The following is a 22,432-nucleotide window of genomic DNA, read 5'->3' on the forward strand; positions in this document are numbered from 1 at the left end:
GTGATTAACAGCGCTAGGCTCATCTTAGCTAGTTATCACACCAGAAGGCAGAGGAGCTCCATTTTTTCAGATTAGCTGTCTCATAAATGGTCACAACATGATGAGTTTTAACAAATATCTATAAACATATTTTGCATTTAAGTTACATACTGCAGCTCTAGGATTCAAGGATTTTTTATTGTCATACTAACTCACATTTGCTTGTTTGTGGTACAAAATTTGGAATCTGATCCCAAAGTAAGAAGTCTGATATATAAAGTACTTTATATATATACAGGATTTCCCTCAGAGTATTATAAGCCTGGCAGGTCACCAGGCTTTACTTGCCTCCCACCAGGCTAATTGACATTTTTCTTAAATTATTTTTAATGACTAATTTTATTTCATCAACTTCTATATTTTCTTTCCATAATTTTTGTCAACTTCACGTTTTGACACAGAAACAGTGAACTACCCTTACCAGATGGGCTTAGCTAGACTTCTGGGGGAAATTCTGTACATGTGTTTATATAAACAGTCAAACCAGACGTGGTTCATACGTTTCAGCAAGAACAGAAGAAAACTGTTAGAAAGTTTATTTCTTTTATTCTAAAAGTTAACAAATCACATCAAAAATAGTAATTTTTCTTCGGTATTAATGTATTTACATGTCTTTATTCTGCTCTTAGTTACTGAAATGAAACAAAGATGGCACACATGGTAATTAGAAAATATGTAGTTGTGGGGAAAATGGTTGTAATTTTCTGGCATAGCTTTTCAACAAATGACAGAAACGTGAGTGAAACCAAAACATTGAAACATCCTGGGAGCGTTTAGAAGCTGAAATGATTTTTGATGTCTTTGATTTGCTTCATCATGTCTCCGATCTGCTGTCCCTGCTCCCTCAGGACGTCCTGGACCACCTTCTTCTGCTGTGCGTTGAGCGGGACGGCCGTCTTGGACGCAGACATCTCCTTGTCCACCTGCGTCTTCTGGTATTCCAGCTTGGTGTTCACCTGCCGGATGCAGTTGTCCAGGTGTTTGAGCTTGTCGCTGACGCTGTGCAGCTCCTTCCTCATGTCCTTCTCGCTGTTGGACAGGACGGGCAGCTGGCTCTGCAGGCTGCACAGAACCTTCTTCACCCGATTCATCAGCGCCTCCTGACGATACTTTGCGTCTTCGTATTTGTCCGCCAATCTCTCCGCCGCTTCAGTCAGACTCTTCCTCTCCTCCCGGCATGACGCCAGCTCCTCCACCTGCTTGACCTTCTGACCAGTCAGGAGCTTCACCCTCCTCTCCATCTCCTCGCGTGCCATGTCCTGCTTCATGATGTATTCCTCGCGGAACACCTGCATGGCAGAATTAATGGTTAACCATTGAATAAATCTGAAAGGGCATAATGAGAATCATCCTATTAAGACACCATTTGCATTTACATTAAATGTGTAATCCCAAATGTTTTTCTGCAGAATAAGTGCATGTATTTCAATACTTGGACCTACATATCACATCATATTTATGAATTGTTACACTTTATGTTGGTTATGTTACTCATTTTTTCTTAAGCGATGCATGCAGGGTTAAAACTCTCACTATACATTAGTAGTGAACCTTTTAAAGAATATATGTACAAGATATTTTAGTTATATTTGTTTAATGTATTTTACCGATTTTCTCTTATACATGTTTGATATTTTAATTTTATGTCTTGATGCAAAATTTTATTTTTTCAACATTTGCCCACATTTGTGATGGGAGCGACTGAAATACATTAGATTTATCAATCATGCCACTATTTTCTGTTGTCGTCTTTGTCGCTTATGCCAGTGGTAACATCTGGCTGTTGTGACTCCGATGACGTAATTTTGCAAAATAATTATTTAAATATGGCTGAAAAACCACCTCAAACTAGCGCAAAAACTTCTGTATGGAAAAACGAGTTTGTCTGGGTTTTTTTTTTTTCGCGAAATTGACGTGTTTCCATTAACCAATTTTATTTTCTAATTTCCATTTGCGTAGTTTTATAGTTAATGGAAATGCAGCTATTGGTGGATGGATGCTAGCTGCCATTAAGAACCAAAGAAGAAGAAGACCTGCGTGGCTCTACTGAGGAGCTGCAGACACTCCGCCGGCGGGGTGGACGCCTCCTTGTCACCAGCTTTCAGCACCAAGGGGTTGTTGGAGCTCCGCGCCAGGATGCTACGGATGTGCTGCTCGAAGGAGTCGCTGGCCAGGCCGCGGAGCGGCGAGCTGGTGGAACCGGGACCCGGATCAGAGCAAAGCAGCGGCGGAGAGGGAGGGCGAATGGAGCTGAGAAGGGGCAACATGATGCAGTCATAGCTGGAGGTGATGCAGATCATGGTGGCTCCCAGAGAGAGGTCAGACACGATGAGGAAGCCGAGGACCGGAGCCGAGCGGCGGCTGGGCAGCGGCCGGGTGCAGAGGATGTGCTCCACGATGCAGCGCTTCTCCGCAGCCAGCTCCTGCAGGCTGTCCTTGTCCTCCTCGTTGGACTGGAGGAACTTCTGCAGTTTGTTGAGCCAGATGAGCCCCACGCTGTGCACCCCGGCCTCGTGGGTGCAGTGGTACCGCTGCGGACACAGCGGGTCCCGGTGCAGCTTGATGGGGCAGGTGAAATCAAACTCCTGCGGCTCGTCCTCCTCCGCTGCCACTCTGAGTGTGAGCTCCAGCTCCACGCATTCAAACACGTAGAGAGACGGAACCGCCTCCGAACCTCGGATCCACTCCTCCTCCTCCTCACACTCCAGCACCACGCAGTGATACAGCATCCCCGTTTCCGTGGCGATCACCAGGATGCTGGGGACGCATGGCAGGCACAGGACTGCGCATGCGTCGTAGCCGTAGTTGTCCTCCGCGGCGGGATACATGGGCAGTGGTCCGGCCGGTTTGCTCACGCTGAAGCCGGTTGTATAGCTGGTGTAACTCACGTAGGTTTCCCCGTTTTCATAGAGGATGTAGAGGGGATAAACTGGTTGGTTTTTGGAGCACTGCGCCGCCAGCTGCCGCGGAGGACCGGAAGCCGAACCGAAGTCAAAGGCGACTGCTATTTCTCCCAGAGACGCGGCGTAGGAGCGAACCGGCGGGTGGAGGCTGCTGGTTTCATCCTCCGACTGCGACACGGGCAGCACTTTAGCCGGCGTGTGCGGCGACTTCAGCGCGTAGAATCGGATGGTGTTGTCGGATGTGAGCAGAACCAGGTGGGGCTCGTCGGTTTCGCTCGGGTACCAAGCCGCCTGTCGCAGCTTCACTGACGGGGAGCTGGTGAAGAAGCGCTCCGCCACAGGGATGGTCTTGCAGTTGATCTTTTCCCGGCCGCCCTCGAACTCGGACCGCTTCCCCCAACGCTGAGGGAGCTCCAAAACCGAAATCCCTCTCTGGCCGACCAGTGCGACGAGGTGCTGCGTGGGGCTCAGCAGCAGCTGGCACACCTGGAACAGAGGCGGGTTGATGCACTGGAGCGTCTGGTACTTCCCGCTGCTTTCGGACTCCTCGGAGTTCAACTGCCGCAGGTTGGTGGTGTAAAACACACCTTCAGAGTCGTCCCACAGGAAAAAGTCTCCACCCAGACAAAACGTCAGGTTCTTGGCCGTTTCCTTCTCATTTCTCTCGGACTCCGGGTCCAGCCTCTCTCGTATCTTCTTGAAAATAGTGTGATTTGGTAAGTCATTCAGCCACCGATCTGCGCTGAACGCCGCCATCTTGATAAACTGGCCGAACATTCGTCATCAGCGTCTTCTTCGTGTTTAGCAAGGCTTGACAGCCATGTTTATAGGGCATTACAGCCACCTGCCGGCAGAGGTTTGTACTACAAGAAATAAAGCTGATATCCAGTTTCCTCTAACTCACAATAAAAATATGAAGAACTAAACTGTGTGACTTGTTAATAGTTTTGCCATGTAACAAAATAGCACTGGATATTACATTTACATATCTTGCCCTGATACAACTTAAACACATCATATTTGAATTATACAGTAGGATCATCAAGAAATTATAAAAAATCAGACAACACACTAATTACTGTTACTGTGTGACAATGATCAAGACCCCATGTCATTTCAGAGGCAAGACCACAGAACTAGAAATATTACATGGAAATATGTATGTGTGTAACCTTTAGGTATGTCTCATTGAGAATAGAAATCTTTTTTTCAAGCAAGACCTGGTACATATTCCTTTGTAGAGTTGCAAATATGACAACAGTACAACAAAATAGAGTTTTGACAATAAATGCATGCAAAAATATAGATACAGTAAAACAGTTCTAATAGTATTTACATCTCACAAAAATAGTTTATCTACACAATAGATGTTTGTGACTTTGACCCACTTTATATTATATTATATTATATTATATTATATTATATTATATTATATTATATTATATTATATTATATTATATTATATTATATTATATTATATTATATTATATTATATTATATTATATTATATTATATATCCGTATTAAGATCCTGCTCACATTTTACGGTTGTTAACTACTTCTACTAACTTCAACTAATTGTGCTAATTTATATATCAAAGCGTTCTGCTTTTTCTGGACATTATTGCTATGTCTTTTGCTAACCTTCACTATTTTATTTTTTGAAATATTCGTGGTTTTGTGCAAGTTTCAGCCCCATTGAAATAGACTGAAATTCTACAAAATTCTGCTAAAATCTTCGGCTTTTTCACAGCTTACTACTTCTGCCTACTTCAACCTAGAAACTCCATTCAACTTTGAAACTAGTCACAAGACTTTAAACTATATTCAAATGTATCTGCAATTTGATATCTCTTACAGTTTTTTTCACACTTGTGATTTAAGTTTTATGCAGATTTTTGATCGTTTTCAGGGTTACAATGTAATCCTATGGTGGAATTCTCTAACTGTTGTCAGTTGATAGAGTATACACTCTCGTAACTGACAATTTTTGAACTTTTTATGCTTTTTGACAAACAAAATGATGCTGTACATATTTAACTGTACAGGAATAATTTATGCATTAAAATGTAGTCAGGAATGTCTACTTTAAGGAACTATTACTATCATTGCTAATTTATGCTATTTCTTTTCCCATGTTTTAGTTTTCAGCTTTTTCCAAATATTTCAGGTTCTTATGCTTTTTTTTGCTTTTTCTTGCATTTTCTTCAGCAATCATTCTGCAAATATACATTCTCACGACTGTTTCGCTTAAAACAGCATTTTTTCTAGTATTATGTTATATTTTCTGTGTAATCGTTAAACAGAGCTGTCAGGTTCCCTTCCCAATATGGCGGACTGTTTTAACGTTCCGGGCTGATAGGAACCCGTCAGTTGCATGCTGCCCTTGGCAACGCCTCCTAACGTATGACTGTGGCCCGGTGTCGTACATTTTGCAGACTCACCATGGCGTTGAAAGAGACAGCGGGGCTGTATGAGACTCTGAAAGCTGAGTGGAACAAGAAAAACCCAAACCTGAATAAATGTGGGGACCTTCTGAGCAAGCTGAAGGTGACAGAGCTCTCGTTTATTTATTTGTTTTTGTTTGAGTAAAATTGGGATTTATTTCGACACTCTGAAGCTGGAGCGCTATTAGCTAACATAGCTAGCATGCTAACAGTCTAGCGTAGCTTAGCAGAGGTAATGTTTTGCAGTTATTATGATTATCTACATTTGATTCTAGCCTTATCTACTTTTGTAATAACTTTTATTTTTATTTTTACGCTAAAGCGTTTTAAAAGTAATCTTTGAACTCTAATTACAACTCGATAAACAAATGTATAATGTGTTCTTTGAAGAACATCGGTATTTAAAACAGTCTAATCTGCTTAAATATGTAATAATTATTCGTATATTTTAGAGAAGATGCATATTTTTCTACTTGTACAGATAATTTAAATGCTAAATTACACAACGATAAACAATAAAAACGTTTATACGCACGGAGCTTTTTACTATAAAAGCTCAACACTAATATTAATGAATGTACCTTTCATTAAATCTGGGATTATAACAAAAAAGTCTGATTGTTGGAGTAATTTTGCAGGCATTTTTAAAATGATTCTGTTATTATTACTTGCCAGTTGTCTATTTACTTTTTGAGTCGATTGTTTAATTTAGTCCCTTGGGTTCTTTTTGTGCTATTTTTCTTACACTTTTCAATTCTTTGATTTTTAAAATTAGGTTTTAGTTAAAGAAAAGATTGCAAAAATTATAATAACATACTTACCGTCCACTCAGTCAGTGGAAGTATAATTGGTTTGGACAAAAACTGAAGTAAACAATCTTTTGCTTATCTTTTTTTTTTTTTTGCAGGTTTCTCTGCTGGAGCTGAACTTTTTACCTACCAGTGGCTCTGCGATCACCAAGCAGCAGCTCATTTTAGCTCGTAAGTAAACGGAATCGGGTTGTGCTCCAGCTGTCATGTATGACATTATAATGAAATATTAGTTTTAATCAGAACTGACTCGTGTTTCAGGGGATGTCCTTGAGATCGGAGCCCTGTGGAGCATCCTGAAGAAAGACATCCCGTCTTTTGAGCGATACATGGCTCAACTAAAGTGTTACTACTTTGACTACAAGTAATGTCCCATGTTTTATCTTTTACTTTCTTGTGAGAATTTATTTATTCTGAACACTTGAGTTCCTATTGTAAGATATATATTTTTTTGTTTGTTGTCGTGTTTTAGGGATGAACTTCCTGCAGCCGCCTACATGCACCAGTTGCTTGGACTCAACCTGCTCTTCCTGCTCTCTCAGAACCGAGTGTCTGAGTTTCACACAGAGCTGGAGAGACTGAGCGCTCGAGATATTCAGACCAACATTTACATCAAACATCCCGTCTCCCTAGAACAGGTGGAGTCATTGATTCCTGGAAGCAGCAGGAAGACAGAAAACCAAATTTACTTTTATTTATTACACATTTGAATTTCATTTTTATTTAATCTGTTCTGACAAATGGAATAACTTTTTTTTATTTTGTTGAAAAAAGAACAGTTTTGATTTTTTTATTTACAAAAAGAACAGCTAAATTTGTTATTTTATTTACAAAAAATGTTTTTAATTATTTTAGCCTTCATTTACAAAATGAAGTTTTATTTCAACTCTTCATTTTATTTTAACAAACAATATTTATTTCTCTTTTTTATCTAAACAATTTATTTTTAAAGGTACGGTTTGTCTTATACTTTTAAGGAAAGAACAGTTTTTTTAAATAACAGTTACATAACTTTTTAATTTCTTTAAATAAAAATAGTTTTACTTGCTTTTATTTTAAAAATACTTTGTAAAAATAATTTTATTAAAAAAAAGATTTTTCACATTTTTCCTTTTATCTAAAGAGAAAAAAATGCAGTTTTTATTTTATTGTAAAACAATATAAATTGGGCTGCACAGTGGCGCAGTTGGTAGAGCTGTTGCCTTGCAGCAAGAAGGTTCTGGGTTCGATTCCCGGCCTGGGGTCTTTCTGCATGGAGTTTGCATGTTCTCCCTGTGCATGGTGGGTTCTCTCCGGGTTCTCCGGCTTCCTCCCACAGTCCAAAAACATGACTGTCTGGTTAATTTGTCTCTCTAAATTCTCCCTAGGTGTGAGTGTGTGTGTGAATGGTTGTGTGTCCTGTATGTCTCTCTGCTGCCCTGCGACAGACTGGCGACCTGTCCAGGGTGAACCCGCCTCTCACCCAGAACGCAGCTGGAGAGGAACCAGCAACCCTCCTGACCCCATTAGGGACAAGAGTGAACAGAAAATGGATGGATGGATGGAACAATATAAATTGTGTAACATCCCCAATTAAAACACGTTTAAATGTGCTCTTCTATCCTGATGCATTTTAAAATGCCTCAGATATTACAGCAGGTGAAATAAAAAATAAAAAAATCTGTTTGCAACATTTTATCAGCTGGTCGTTTTTAAGCTTTTTGCAGATTTATCGGGTTAGGTAAAGCTGCTACAGATTGTAACTTAATCGACTTTCCTCTTCATACTGAGACACAGAAGGTTTGGTTCATGTCCTGTTTTATTCCTCGTCTCAGTAAAATGGATTTCCACATTTTCATGTATAATCAAAACATTTAAAGATAAACTTCCACACAGACGAGCTCTGTGTGTGAATGCCTGTTGTTGATGGATGTGTTGTTTCTAAAATGTTGTTCTCTCCAACACCATGTCCACAACGACCCAACCTGATACGAATAATTAATCCTTCCTCTCTTGTCATCTCAGTACCTGATGGAGGGAAGCTACAACAAAGTTTTCCTGGCCAAAGGAAACATCCCAGCTGAGAGTTACAACTTTTTCATAGATATTCTGCTGGACACCATCCGGTAAGAATCAGATCAACCCTAAAGTTTGGTGGCTTCCTGCATCTCTTATTTCATTATTGATGGCTAGATCTGAATATCCTTCACTCAGTAACAACTTCCACACTGAAAACTGTCAGGGGTTAAAGGTCAGAGCAAATAGAGCTGAAAACAATCTTGCTCTGGTCAGCAGCTGATTTATATATTATATTTTATTTCTATTTTATCACAACGAGACAAAAGAACAAGATTCTCTATCGATAAAAACACAAACTACTGCAAAGAATATTTCTTCAGTTTCTAGTGCAAATATCTCATTACACTTAAAATAAAACAAAAGTAACTTTTCAGCATCATTTAAGTATTTAACTCTTTAATATTGATTAAAAAATGCTAGTTAGTTGGTAGATTATATCATGTCATAATTTAAATAATCTGCCGGTGGTTCTAATGGTTTTATTTCTACGTTTTTAAAATAAAATTTTAACAGTAAATGGATGGATATTTTATTCTCCTATTTAAAAAAATGATGCTTCTGCAGTTTTATAAGTTGTATTGGAAAATATTTTCTTGACTACATGTGAGGTAGAAACAGCTGAAAAAGGATTGTGAAGGTTTATTTCTATGGAATCACTTGCAGCTGCAGATAATAGTGATCAATTATTCTGAGGATTAATCGATTAATCTGCTAAAAAAAAAACACATTCTGCAGATTTTTTATTAGACCACTTAAGCTTTTTATACAATATTAAAAGAATAAATAAGAAAAATAACATTTTATTGCCTAAAATGCAACAATATAACATTCCCTTAGTGAGCGCTTTATATTTTTGTAATAAAAAATGAATCAGCTAAAGATTACTCCTAACATGAACATGTGAAAAGTTTAACACACATCAATACGGTGTCAGGCTGATCTATTGATTATTTCTTTGGATTAATGGACTGATAATTGGATTGCTAAAGATGTTTAATAGGAGTTTTTTACAGAATCTTAACCAGGTGATGCTGAAACTGTGGGAGCTCTGGCTGGAAAATATTAACAGAGAAAGAAGATTTTTGATCTTTTAAATGTGAAATGTGTGTATTTTTCATACAGGTTTTGTTTTACTTCCGGCTTTTTTTGAGTCTGTACTCCAATTAATAATTAATCGTTTACTAAACTGGCTGACAATTATTTAAATAATCGATTAATCACGATTAATCGCTTCAGCCCCGTTGAGATGAATGTATTTCTTCTCTTGCAGTGATGAGATTGCGGGTTGCATAGAAAAGGCCTACGAACAGATCCAGTTCAGTGAAGCAACCAGAGTTCTTTTCTTCAACTCTCCCAAAAAGATGACAGACTACGCCAAGAAGGTAAAACAAACATTTCACGTTACGGAAAGACCTTCGTTTTGTCCTCATTTAAAACTTCACATTTATGTCACATTAATAAGGACAGAAAGTTCACAGGCTGTGAAATGTTAACAGATAAGTTTTTGCACATGAATTAGAGAACGACCCGACGACCTGATGAGGTTTCTGTCCCGTTTGTCCTCAGAGAGGCTGGACTCAGAACCGGGACGGCTACTACACCTTCACCACCCAGCAGCAGCGGACGGAGGAGGTGAACATCCCCTCCAAAGAGCTGGCGGAGCAGGTCATCTTATACGCACGACACCTGGAAATGATTGTGTAATCTGCCCCGGGAACACTCAGCCATGCAGAGACAAACGCCGCCGCGGCAGGAAGCATCAGACCGCTCCAAACTCCAGCGCCGCCGTTCCGTCAGAGCGGACCTGCAGGTTCCTCTCTCCGTCTCTACAGACCAAACTGAGTTTAATCTGGATTACTTTCAACATTTACCTTGGACTTTTTTCTTTTTTAAGCTTGATTAAACTCGTATAGCTTTTTATTTTCTTCATTACTTTCAGAAATGTATTTTTTTTTTGTGTGTCCACAACTGAAAGGAACGCCATTAAAATTTGTTTTCTAACCAGTGATGTCACTTCCTCCCCGGACAGTTTATATTATAACAAAATTATTTGTTTGCAATAAACTGTTCAGAAAATAATCCTTCACTTATCTCTGAGTTTATTTGGCTGTATCATTTCTAGCTTGATTTTCTAAATTTTCTTTTGAAAATGAATTGAATTTATTGAACTCAGAAAAGATCCTGCAGGAGATTCATAAAATGTTTTAAACAAATTATAAGCAGAAGGTGCAAATTTTGTTAGTTTTATATATACATATTCACATCCACAAGTCAAATATGATGATATACATTTAGAAAACCATTTGTTTGAGCGGTAGGCAGAAGAATGAACTTATTTAATACTAGCTCCATTCTTTTCTTACTTTACACATTATTCTGTATTTAATGGGGAAAAGAATTAATATGTATATGTAAAAATATAGAAATAAGTAGGTTTTTATACCTTTTTTTCATAACAGAGAGATAAAGGACAGACATAAGTTCTTTAAAGCAAACATAAATCCACAAAAACAAACCGTCTTCACAGTGGTGGAGTCAGTTTCAATTCATTTCTACCATCAACATTGATTATTCCACCAAATAACCGCCTAAAGGGGTTATTTCCCCCTATTGTATGTTTTCCATACAAAAAACATACAATTTATGACACAATCAAGTTATTATGTTAGCTTAAGTTGTTATAAAAATGCTACATATATCAGATATGACTTAACAGAAATGTTACTTCCTTATTCAACACCTTAAAATTGGGTCTGTGTCTCTTTAAAAACTCCTGCTCATTCTGAAACTCTGCCTTCAGGAAGTCATGACAACATGGCTCCTGTGTTAACCCCTTAATGTTTTTACCAGCGTTTCACTGAGAAGCAGCTCCTATAATGAGCTCAGTTCCACCAGGGGTTTGCTAATTGCTGCTGGCTAGTCTGAAGGAGCTGAGTGGGGAAGTTGTGGGGGAGGAGCTAAGTCATGAATAATACGAATTATTTTCCTGCTACAGGAAAATTAATCATCATTTTAAAATTATTATTAAATAAAACAGAAATATTTATACATATTTAAAAAGTTACTTCACTCCATTAATTGGTATAAAAAGAGTTATATTCCTCCTAAAGGCAAAAATAATCACCATTTTAAACTATTAAAAAAACAAAACAAAAATATGTATGCATATTTTGAAAATATGTAATAAAATATGTAACTTTGGTCATTTTCCAGTCAAAGGTTATTCATGTTTTATGAACACAAATGCATGCCACACTATTCAGACGTAAAATTATTCATCAAATTCACAATTAGACATCACCTTCTTTTAATCTATAACACAAGGACCAAAAAAACGCATTGAAAAATTAATTTAACCGTTGAGTAAAGTTCCTTCTGCGCAGGCGCAGTAGGCAGCGCCGCCGTTCGCTGTCCGCGGTGCTGAAACCTTCACTCCATTAATGACTACATTTATTTTCCTCCTACATGCAATTTTCAAATATTTAAAAAAAATAAAACTAAAATATCTATAGAAATTTTTAAAATTGTAAAATAAAATATATTGTTTCTGTAGTTTTTTCGGAGTATCAACCAGAGGTCATTCATGTTTTATGAATAGAAATGCATGCCACACTTTTCAGATGCTTTATCATTTATCCGTCTCACAATTATAAATTGCTATATTTTGGTTTATTACATGAAACCATTTAAAAAACATTGAAAAAGTCCAAAAGGAATGAATTTAACTGTGTAGAATGAAGCTCCTACTGCGCACGCGCAGTAAGGAGCGCCGCCTGTCGCTGTCCGCGGTTCTGAAACCTTCAGACCATTAATGACTAGGAAGAATTATTTTCCTCCTACATGCAAAAAATTTTAAAATTTTTTAAATTTTAATGGTTTTTTTTTTTTTTTTACAAAAAAACCCCCATTAAAACAAAACGAAAATATTTATAGATATTTATATTTAAATTTTAATAAAATCTGAGGCTTCTGTTGTTTTCTCGGAGGATCAACCAGAGGTCATTCATGCTTTATGACACCAGCAGATATAAAACCAGCTCGGCTCACATTTCCGATCATTTACAGTGTGCTGTGGGGAAGTGAGCGGCCCACCAACAGCGGAGATGCTGTCAATGATTAGTGCGGATGTGCTGGCATAGGGCAGGTAGAGGGAGAGGAAGAGAGGGAGGAAGAGGAGGCAGGCAGGGAAGGAGGGAGGGAAGGAGGGAGGGAGGGAGGATGCTGCCAGCGGAAAATGGCTGCTGCAACCTCAAGCCTATCCTGATACACCGAAACGACATCAAGGTGGAGAGAGTAAGAGAGAGAGAGCGAGAGAGAGGAAGATTAGGAAAATGAGAGCAGATGGAGAGAGAATGTGAAGTGAGTCTGAGTGTTTCCTGAAAGGAGGAATAAAAAGAAGAGGGAGAGAGGAGAGCCTGGGGTGGGCTGCTGCAAGCGGCGGGCAACACCGAGCCATGGAGGGCGAGTAAGTCCTTATTTTTATTCCTTACATCCCTCATTTCCACAGGAACAAGCAGCAGCAGCAGCATCCTGGGCTGTTAGCGGTCGGCGCTGTGCAGCTCAGCGAGCAGCCGAGAATACAAAACACCATTACGTAGTCCTGGATCAACAGCATACACCCCACATCCGATACATCCATGCCACTGTGTGATAAATGTGCGGCCACATTCATGCGGGAGCCGCCGCTCGTTCATTACACGCCAGAAAAAGGAAACACACACACACACACACACACACACACACACACACACACACACACACACACACACACAGTGAGAAAGAGCGCGTTTTTAAAGCCAAACCCGAAGCCTTGCAGCGGTTCTGATTCTGCTGCGCCTTGCTTTAAAAACAATCACGAAATGAGCCAGTGTGTAAAATGCATGAAGGGGAGAAAGGAGGAGGAAAAAGAGGAGTTTAAGGGCCAGCATCGCGTCATTAAAGTGGGATGAAGGAGGGATGGAGGCGCTGTGATTTTTATCAACGTGTCTCGGGGTTTCATTATGATTTTTAAAGCCAAACTTTATGAATGAAATGTGATTTTTTTTCCCTCTCTCTCTCCCTCCCTCTCTCTCCCTTATTCTCACCCCTCCTCTCATTCTTCCTTTTTCTAATCGGCCCCCTCCCCCCATCTCTCTCGTTTCCTCTCTCCATCCTCTCACCCACTCGTTCTTCTCTTTTCATTTCTCCTTCGGATCTTTCTCTCGTTTCCACCTTTAGGCCAGACTCTTGTTGCTTGTATTGTTGTTATTCTTGTGATTTTGGCCTTTGTTTCTGCTGCATGTCTGAAGGCGCAGTGCGAACACGAAGCCCAGTCCCATTCATAAAAACATATAACATAATATCGGGGTGTGTTAATGAGTCCGCGCAGCAGGGGCGGAATGGAGACAGAACAACTGCAACAATTAAAAAATAACAACAAGAGAAAAACAAACGAGATGTGAGAATGTGGAGGAAAAAATGATGAATTTCTGGTGGATTTCATTCATATGTTGGGGGGAAATGCGGCTTTGAATTATTCACCCGAATGGCGAGTGTGCTGCTCTTTTATTTATTTATTTTTGTCGCTTTGCAAGAATGCCTGGGCCTCTAATGTCGAATGGGTGCGTTCATTGATACGTCTTTATGTGGGAGACACTCATTCTTCCTCCCTCCTCCCAGTCCCGTCTTCCTCGGTGGACTCTCTGTCCATTTGCTTCCACATTTCACAGCCCGTTTTTCACAGATTATTGTTTTTTTTAGCGGGTTGGGGGTAAAAATAACGCGTCAGAATGAGGAGAAAATGCACTTGGAGGCCCTTTAAAGCGACACAGACAGAAATCCAGCAGCTCTTTGTGTGAATGTTACCATGTTGCATCTTCATTCATACACAGATCCCCATGGATGCGTTTTATACTGGTATTATTCAACTGTTTCGGGACTTATGTGCACTGTAAAACGTGAATGTTTAACAGCAGCAATTTGAAAAAATTTAAATTGAAAGAAAAAACGTGAAATTTGTTACTTTGATTTGGGAAAATTAAAAAAAGCACCCAGAGAGAATTACATGCTTTGGAAATATGTATTTTGGTACATATGTATATATATATAAATACGTAATTTCCGGACTATAGAGCGCACCTGATTATAAGCCGCACCCCCTTACATTTTTAAAGGAAACACATTTTGTTCCTTTAAAAGCCGCACCGGTGTATAAGCCGCATGTGCCTACATTGAAACATGAGATATTTACAAAGAAAGATGGTACACAGAAAGTGTTTTTAAAGTTTTAATAATATGCTGTAGCTTTTCTTTCTGAACAGCAGCAATATAGCAAAACAACACTAACAGGGCTGGTTTAAATAACATACGGTTAAAAGTCACGGAGAGCCGTCATCCTCTTCCTCCTGTGCTCTGAAACCATGGAAGTCTTCTTCCTCAGTGTCTGTTTCCTTCTTTATCGGCCAGCTCGATTGATTTTAACTTGAAAGCTGCATCATATGCATTTCTTCTTGCATTCTCCATGATGAGGGTCTGTTCAAGCTAATTTTATTCATGCACAAAGCACGATGTTACATTAGTCTTCCTCTACAGATATATTCCAGCTGTCTCACGCTTACATTTTCTGCTCCAGCGCCCCTACTGGCCGTTAGAAAAAATTCATAAATAAGCCGCATCGTTGTATAAGCCGCAGGGTCGAAAGCGTGAGACAAAAGTCGCGGCTTATAGTCCGGGAAATTACAGTAAACATATTTATATACATTAAAAACAAGAGCCCACTCCACTGACTCTTCTTGAGTTAAAGCATCAGTATTGTTGTTTCTAAATTAATACGAACTTGTTTCTTTTTCTTTGCATTATTTGAGATCTGAAAGCTCTGCTTCTTTTTCCTCATCTTCTGCAAATAAATACATTTTTGTTTTGATTTTCAGAGAGATGTTGTCAGGAGTTCATAGGATAAAAGAACAACGTTCATTTCATTCAAACATAAACTTATAAAGAGTAAAATCAGACAAACTGATCATCTTAAATGATCTCTTAATGTTCTCCAGAGCTGGATATACGTACGTTTTACTTGATTTCTTTAAAGTTGGACCATTCCTGTAAAAATCTTGAGTTGATTTTGGGTCAATTTCTGTAAAACCTCAGACAAAACCAGCTTGTTTTCTATGGATTCACATTGTTAAAACGTCTCTTCCTTTTCTTTGTGCTTATAAACAGTTTCCTGAACAACGTTTTTAAGCTTAAATTACGCATTTCTGAGTGGAGCAACGCACGTCACTTCAAACTGAAATCTGGTGGAACAAAGAAACTGACAGTTCATAAACAAAGTAACAAACAGCATTTATAGATCACTGCAAAAACACAAAATCTTATCAAGATTTTCTAATGCAAATATCTTAGTTACTTGAAATTAAAGAAAACTAACTTTTAATAACTTTTCAGCAAGATATAGGAGCTTATTTTATTCTCCTTAATATTGATGAAAAAGTTCTGGCAGATTATTTCACTTATAAAAATGATTTTTTCCCCGTGCTATAAATAAAATAATCTGCTGAGAACCAGAACTTTTTCATCAACATTAAAGATCTATTCAGTTAAAATAATCTCCTGTTTCTTACTTAAAAGTTACTTATGAGTTAGTTTCATCTTATTTCAAGTAATTAAGATATTTACACTAGAAACTAAACTAAAATTACTTGGTAAGATTTTGTGTTTTTGCAGTGATTCAGCTTTAAGCTGCAGCTGTGACGACTGCCTTTGTAAACAGAAGAAATTAGAAAAATGTTCCAGTTGCTTTTAAAGGGAGGAAAATATACATTTAATTCTGTTTTTCATAAAACAGCTGGACGTCGTGAGGCAAAGATGTAAAAAAAGAAAAAAGAATCTGATTACAAAAGTCTGCATCTATAAAACAATATGTTGTTATGAACACAGTTTCTATTGTTGGTGGGATTCTGTCTGCATCCCAAATCTACAGTTAGTCTCACTAAATGACACAAAATTTCTGATTTTATGACACGTTTAAATCTGCATGGTGATGTTTTATTTTACAATTGTGGTTCAAAGTTTGAGTTTGGTTTCATCAGAACCTCCTGGGAGATTTTCTGGTTCTGTTTTGTGGTTGTTGTAAGACAGGGGTCCCCAAACTCGGTCCTGGAGGGCCGGCCTCCTGCATGTTTTAGTTCTCTCCTTGGTTTAACGCTCCTGAATCAGATGGGCCTCCTTTCCCGGGGAAGACCCAGGACACGCTGGAGGGACGATGTCTCTCGGCTGGCCTGGGAACGCCTTGGGATTCCTCCGAGGAGCTGGTGGAAGTGGCTGGGGAGAGGGAAGTCTGGGCCTCCCTTCTGAAGCTTCTACCCCCGCGACCCGACCCCGGATAAACGGAAGAAGATGGATGGATGGATGAATCAGATGATGGCTCGTTAGAAGGCCTAAGAAGAACATTGACATGCTGAAGAGGTTTTGATTCCACCAGGGAGAGAACTGAAACGTGCTGGATGCCGGCCCTCGAGGACCCAGTTTGGTGACCCCTGTTGTAAGATGTAGGTTCTAACCAATAATTTAACTGTTTCTGTCGGTATCTTGGATTCCTCCAGTTCATGTTGTATCTTCACATCAATAAACTGGAGAAACAACCAATTTTCCAAACATTTCCAGAATTTGCTCCAAACTTCTGTGGAGAAATGTATTTAAAAAGATTTATTCTAAAAGGTTAATAAAACAATATTAGCTTAAAGCTTTACACTTAAACAGATTATTGCAGCTTTTTCACATTTTGTTACAGATTTGTTTGTTTTACAGTAGAATTTTATTGGGTAAATGTCACTTTAGATCTGGAAAAGTCATCTATTATATCTCATTCATTTCATTTTTTCACCTTTAAAGCCTGAGGAGTGTAGACCTACATACACAAATAAAAGTATGAAAAAGAAGAGATACAAACTGTGTAACCCTATGGTTCATCTGAAAATGAAAATATTCACTAAAGGAAATGTTGAGCTGTTAAAGAAATTAAATCTCTGAATCATAAAAAAAAGTCGATGACTTCCAGAGGAGCAGGATGCGACACGGAAAATAAGAGTTTTAGCACTTCCTGTCCTTCCTGTCCAGCTTCCTGTTGGTGTTGAACATCTTGTTTATGGTTTCTATCTTAAATTAAACACATGAAAAGTGAAACTAACTACATATGGCTTAGATCTTAGATGGATGCTGGTCTCCATCTTAGTTTCTAGAGTTGAGATTGAAGATTTCCTGCAGAGCTGTTTTTTTCTTCATGCCCAAATTTGGTCATTTTTCTGTTTGGTTACCACTTCCTGTGAGTGAATGTATTTCAGCTCAACCAAAACTTGTTGTTCTTTTAAGGTAATTTTGAGTATCTTAAACAGCAGCTCCCAAAAGTTTCCCCAAAGAACATCAGACAAGAAATACCAAATATGTGAAGAAATATAATTTTTTTGAGATATTTCTCATTTTGATTGTTCTGCCTTTTACCTACTGATTTTTCTGACAAGGAGTTTTTAGGGGGGGGGGGGGGGGGGGTTTTTTGCAAATCTGACCTGAACAGTAAGGATGTTGGACGGTTTCCTCCATCTTTTTCCTGTCAGAAACTTTTCCTTTTTCATTTCCATCTGCTATGCTAGCTTGGGGAATTTGACTGAAAGCTAATCAAAAAGATGAACATGTTAAATAATATTTTAATAAATTATATGAACCTATTTTTGATACATTTAAATGTATCTAATCTTGAATATGGAGTCATAAATATATTAGCTAAATTTAAGGTGTTGGATGGTTTTCTGTTTAATTTCAAAAGGACTCACAATATATTAGAATCAATTTCTGATGATATTAGTTATTTTTTAACATATCAATATTAGTCCGATTATTTAAACTGGGCTAGTATTAACAACCAACATTTATTTACATTTCGTTGACGTTTGTGTTTCTGTGGTATTTGTTTGGTGACAATTATAATGATGAAGCAAAGGATTATGGGATGTTTACCTGACGCAGAGAGCCAGTTTCATCTCTTTTACCAGATGTTTAAATGAATAAAAATATGCATAATATTGGTAAACATTACTTATCTTCAGTGGAGTACGAGAGCCATAGATACAAAAACAGGAGGAGTAAATTTCAGCCAAAAAAACCCCAAACAAAAACACCTCAGATTAATCTCCAGAATTTTCTAGAAATTTTTGAACTCCAAAAGTAAAAAAATTTGCAAGAAAAAAAAAAACTCGACACAAATTTAGTGTCAAGACTTTTCAGCACTGAAATTTCCACTATTTTCTTGAAAATTTCTGAGTTTAATCTCAAAATTTCAGATTTTCTTCTCAAAAAAAATTAAATTTTTCTTTTTACTGAGCTACAATTTTTTTGTAGCTCAGAAAATTTCTTTGTTTTTTTCTAAAATGTTTCTGAAAATAAGCAAAAAATTTCTGTATTATTTTTGTAAATTTGAAATTTTTGGAACTCAGAAATGTCCATATTTTTCTGAGCTAAATCTCAACAGTTTTTTTGGTAGAAATTTATTCCTCCTTTCTTTCTTTTTGTTTTCTATCAAAAATAGCCCAAATATGTCTTTGTTCTTATTGGCAGCATTAATATTTCGGCTATTGCAAAATAACAAAGCAAAGTAGTAACTACAGTTGGGAATTTATGTAAAAAAAAAAAAAAAAAAAAGTAGCGCTAAAGTTAGCTTTAGCATCAAAACAAAACAAATATCTAACCTAATAAAATATATAGTGTGTGTAATTTCAACATTTCTAAAACTGTTTTAAGTGTTTATTACGGTATAATCAGCGCTTTGTGGTCTGTTTCCCGTCAGTGTGCGTGTTCGTGCGGTGGTGATGACACGTGATGACTCCAGTGGCGGTTGGGTGCTCCTCGGAGGAGGCGGGCTCAGTCACGTGGTCATATGCAAGGGGCGGAGCCTCGACGGCAGGAGGCGCAGGGAGTACATCATCCGAGGAGAGCGCCTGCGCGACCGAGCAGTGAGTGTGTGCGTGTGTTATGGAGGCACGTCAACAGCAGGGGTGTCCAAGGTGTGGCCCACGGGCCATTTGTAGCCCTTAGAGTGATTTTGTGTGGTCCCCAACTGCAATTCAAAAATGAAACATCTTTGGCCAACAGATGCAGGCAGATGCAAGCTTTTAATTAAATTTAAGTAATAATAGGAAGCGTTTTAAAAGAAAGTGAACCAGATTCTGGTATTATCATTGAAAATAAGGTATTCAATTGAGCTCAAATGTTCGTTATTTCATTATTTTGGCTGAATCATGATAAGCTGCCTCACTAGCAAAACTGCTACGCTGCTGTCACAGACCTAAGCTTTTTTGTCAAAGGCAGCAAACATCTCATTCATATTTAGCTCTTTAACTTTTAGTTAATTAGAAGAGTTTGAAACGGGAGGGAGAGGCTGAGGAGTGGCAGACAGCTCTGTGTTTGGGAGCCGAGAACAGATAGAAGAAACAGAAAGTTATGGCTTTATTTCTCACTGTCTTCCATGTAGACCCTTTAAAACCACAAAATAAAATCTGAATATTTTTCTATATAAAGCCCAGTGCTTTAAGTGTTATGTCTAAGTTATAATAACCCCTCAGATATTAATTTCTATCTACTTGTTGGTTCTCAGTCATTCAGGACATGGAAAAACTGAAAACGGCTTAAAAATAAAGCAACTTAAGTTCTAATTTATTATTATTGGGAGCCATTTCAATAAATCAATGTTTATGAGGAATTGAATTAAGCACGGTTACTCATTAAAGCTTTTTTATTTAGAACCTTAAATTTTTGTAAAGGTGTAGCAGAGATTAGATCAGTCAGACTGAACAAAACTTGCATAGGAGCAACATTTGAATTTTTGTTTTGTTTCTCAATAGTTTGTTGATGTGCATCACTAGTCATTTTTGGTCCTACAGCTTGAATGGGGTTTAAAAACTGTTTAAACCACATCTTACGTTACATTTCACTGTAACTTCGCCGACACCCCAAAAATTGTTTTAAAGAAATTTTCCTGTTTATGGTCCCCCCAATAATGAGGTGGGATTTACACCCTTGCTTCCGTTTATAAGTTGTTAAAAACCTTTTATGAATCACATGCAGAACCCACTTATGCACGCTGAGCTCAATCTGACCTCTGACCCTTGCTGTTTGCGTCTGCAGCCAGTGTTGGAGTGTGCGGTCCAGAGGGGAATGGTGTACAACAAGGTGAATCCCATCTTCCATCACTGGAGAGTCGAGGATCAGAAGTTCGGCCTTACTTTCCAGAGTCCTGCCGACGCCACCTCCTTCGAAAAAGGGCTGCAGGCCGTCTTAGACAAACTTGACAGAGGTACCTGCACAGACACCAGCGTTTTAATTTAATTGTTTTAACTTTGAACAATCCTTCAAGCTTCTTCTTTTCATCCAGGCTCTGACTCGCCATCGTTGTCCACGCCAGAAGAGGTGGACCCTGAAGACAGTGATCAAGTTGTGAGTTTTTTGGTTCATTGATTGTTTTGCAGTATCCAACAGTAACACAGTGTATTTACTTGACCGCTGCATTTAAGTAAATGTTTTGAGCATATCCACTTTACTTGACTGTTTATATTTTTGCGGAAATGATGACTTTGAACAGCAAATCAGAGCCATGCTGAGAAAATGAAAAAGTTAATAAAATAACAAGAATAATGTGACTTTATTCTAAAAATGAAGTGACTTTAAGTCTTCAAGTATTATGTCTTTATTGTCATAATTTTATGACTTTATTGTCATAATATTTTGACTTTATTCTCGTGATTACATTTTTTCTTAGCATCGCCCTAATACTCAGTATCGGTAGGGTTGGGGGAAAGGGACATTTTGAATAGCAAAGAAAAAATGAACTATTTTTTTTTTCAATTACATTTTTATGTGGTGTGTAGACGTTTTGTAGCATCAGTATGTCAATCACCATGTGATTTCAGGAAGTGAGAAGATTCTGTAAAACACTCAGAAAATAACAGCGATGTACTGATATTAGAAAATATTATATGTACTTTGCACGGCTAAATATTTTATTATTATTATTGTATTTATTTAAAAGTAAATGCTTAAGTACTTGTAGTAAGGGGGCATATGGCGGAAAAGTTATGACAATTCCAAGGGCCACTGACCAACAGGGGGCGCTCCACATTATTTTTTTTTATTCATAGAAATTTTTAAAAAATGGGCCCTTGTCAATTACAAAATCAATTATATTGTGTATTATAAAATAGTTTTTAGCAGTAAAAATTAAATGTTACCCCTCCCAGACCAAAAACACACATCTATATTTGCCCCGAACCCCCCCCGGATCTGCATGAAATGGTTCGTTCCTGCTTGGAGCGTTTGACCGTGACGGTGTTCAGCAGCAGACAGTGGAAAACAAGAACTGCTGTGGCTGTTACTATGCTGGTAAGAAAAATTATAAAGTAGGTTTTCAAAAAATAAAGAGACAGAGAGAGAAAAAGGTAAAAGTGTCAATTTATAACCCAGTTTTTCTCAGAGTGGTGGGCTGACTGTGGGAGATTATCAGCCATTTAGCATAGTTAGCTTAGCTACAGACAGTTTGCCTCCATTTCACGAGCAGTTAATGAATTAAGGAAAGAAATTACCAAGATATTCATGTATTTAACTTGTCCCTTGTACCTTTTACTACTTCACAACAGATGAGTCAGTCAGAAGCAGCAGCTCTAACACACGTCTCTCCTGACCCGCCCTCTCCTAAGTGAAATTAAAGCTGCAGTATGTAACTTTCATATAATTTTTTTTCCACATATTTGTTAAAACTGTTGTGTTATGTTGTGACAATATGGCATGAGAGATAATCTGTGAAAAATCTATTTCCTCTGCTTTCTCCCATTACTATCTAGAAACAATCAGTCAGTGGCAGGAGAGTGCTGTCAATCATGTGGTGCTGCTCATCCTCCCTTCCCTCGCTCTGTGCTATGCTGCAGCTAGCATAGCCTGTTGCGAATGCTCAGTCTAGTTAGCGTAGCTACCAGTGACGGCAGATAAGCAGTTTCCTGTAATGATATGTTGTTTCTCCACGATTAGCACATTTAGCAGTGAGTGAATGAGTTGATTGACAGCGCTAAGACCCTCCTCCTGGTTCTGATTGGTTGTTTTTGGTTGGAACGGTGCCTTACTTTAGCTAGTAATAGCAGTTCAGGGAGGAGGTGGAGGAGATT

At 38.3% G+C, this 22,432-nt stretch overlaps 3 protein-coding genes across 3 annotated transcripts; 2 read left to right on the forward strand and 1 right to left on the reverse strand.

The window, feature by feature from the left end:
- Positions 1–560: 560 nt before the first annotated feature.
- nup88 (nucleoporin 88) lies at positions 561–3,756 on the reverse strand. The gene is made up of 2 exons (XM_044119488.1): positions 2,073–3,756; positions 561–1,328 (listed from the first exon to the last, which is right to left on the reverse strand). Exons 1-2 carry the CDS (start codon positions 3,717–3,719, stop codon positions 813–815), a joined length of 2,163 nt encoding a protein of 720 aa, XP_043975423.1. The 5' UTR covers positions 3,720–3,756; the 3' UTR covers positions 561–812.
- A 1,571-nt stretch (positions 3,757–5,327) lies between these two features.
- Positions 5,328–10,341, forward strand: psmd8 (proteasome 26S subunit, non-ATPase 8). Its single transcript, XM_044119489.1, has 7 exons — positions 5,328–5,491; positions 6,296–6,368; positions 6,459–6,561; positions 6,670–6,835; positions 8,202–8,302; positions 9,526–9,637; positions 9,822–10,341. Exons 1-7 carry the CDS (start codon positions 5,348–5,350, stop codon positions 9,957–9,959), a joined length of 837 nt encoding a protein of 278 aa, XP_043975424.1. The 5' UTR covers positions 5,328–5,347; the 3' UTR covers positions 9,960–10,341.
- A 2,144-nt stretch (positions 10,342–12,485) lies between these two features.
- On the forward strand, positions 12,486–21,988 carry LOC122832594 (sprouty-related, EVH1 domain-containing protein 3-like). The gene is made up of 5 exons (XM_044119493.1): positions 12,486–12,720; positions 19,069–19,234; positions 20,406–20,574; positions 20,653–20,714; positions 21,911–21,988. Exons 1-5 carry the CDS (start codon positions 12,710–12,712, stop codon positions 21,971–21,973), a joined length of 471 nt encoding a protein of 156 aa, XP_043975428.1. The 5' UTR covers positions 12,486–12,709; the 3' UTR covers positions 21,974–21,988.
- Positions 21,989–22,432: the final 444 nt, after the last annotated feature.

This window comes from Gambusia affinis, linkage group LG06 (genome assembly GCF_019740435.1).
Source record: "Gambusia affinis linkage group LG06, SWU_Gaff_1.0, whole genome shotgun sequence".
NCBI lineage: Eukaryota > Metazoa > Chordata > Actinopteri > Cyprinodontiformes > Poeciliidae > Gambusia > Gambusia affinis.

Excerpts from the sequence above, each read along its gene's own strand:
- psmd8 (XM_044119489.1), top strand. The coding sequence starts at position 5,348 with ATGACTGTGGCCCGGTGTCGTACATTTTGCAGACTCACCATGGCGTTG. Across the intron at positions 6,836-8,201 it reads ATCCCGTCTCCCTAGAACAG|TACCTGATGGAGGGAAGCTA; the intron begins GTGGAGTCATTG and ends TTGTCATCTCAG. Across the intron at positions 8,303-9,525 it reads ATTCTGCTGGACACCATCCG|TGATGAGATTGCGGGTTGCA; the intron begins GTAAGAATCAGA and ends CTTCTCTTGCAG.
- LOC122832594 (XM_044119493.1), top strand. Across the intron at positions 19,235-20,405 it reads AGCGCCTGCGCGACCGAGCA|CCAGTGTTGGAGTGTGCGGT; the intron begins GTGAGTGTGTGC and ends TTGCGTCTGCAG. Across the intron at positions 20,715-21,910 it reads CTGAAGACAGTGATCAAGTT|ATGAGTCAGTCAGAAGCAGC; the intron begins GTGAGTTTTTTG and ends ACTTCACAACAG.
- nup88 (XM_044119488.1), bottom strand. The coding sequence starts at position 3,719 with ATGTTCGGCCAGTTTATCAAGATGGCGGCGTTCAGCGCAGATCGGTGG. Across the intron at positions 1,329-2,072 it reads TCCTCAGTAGAGCCACGCAG|GTGTTCCGCGAGGAATACAT; the intron begins GTCTTCTTCTTC and ends TCTGCCATGCAG.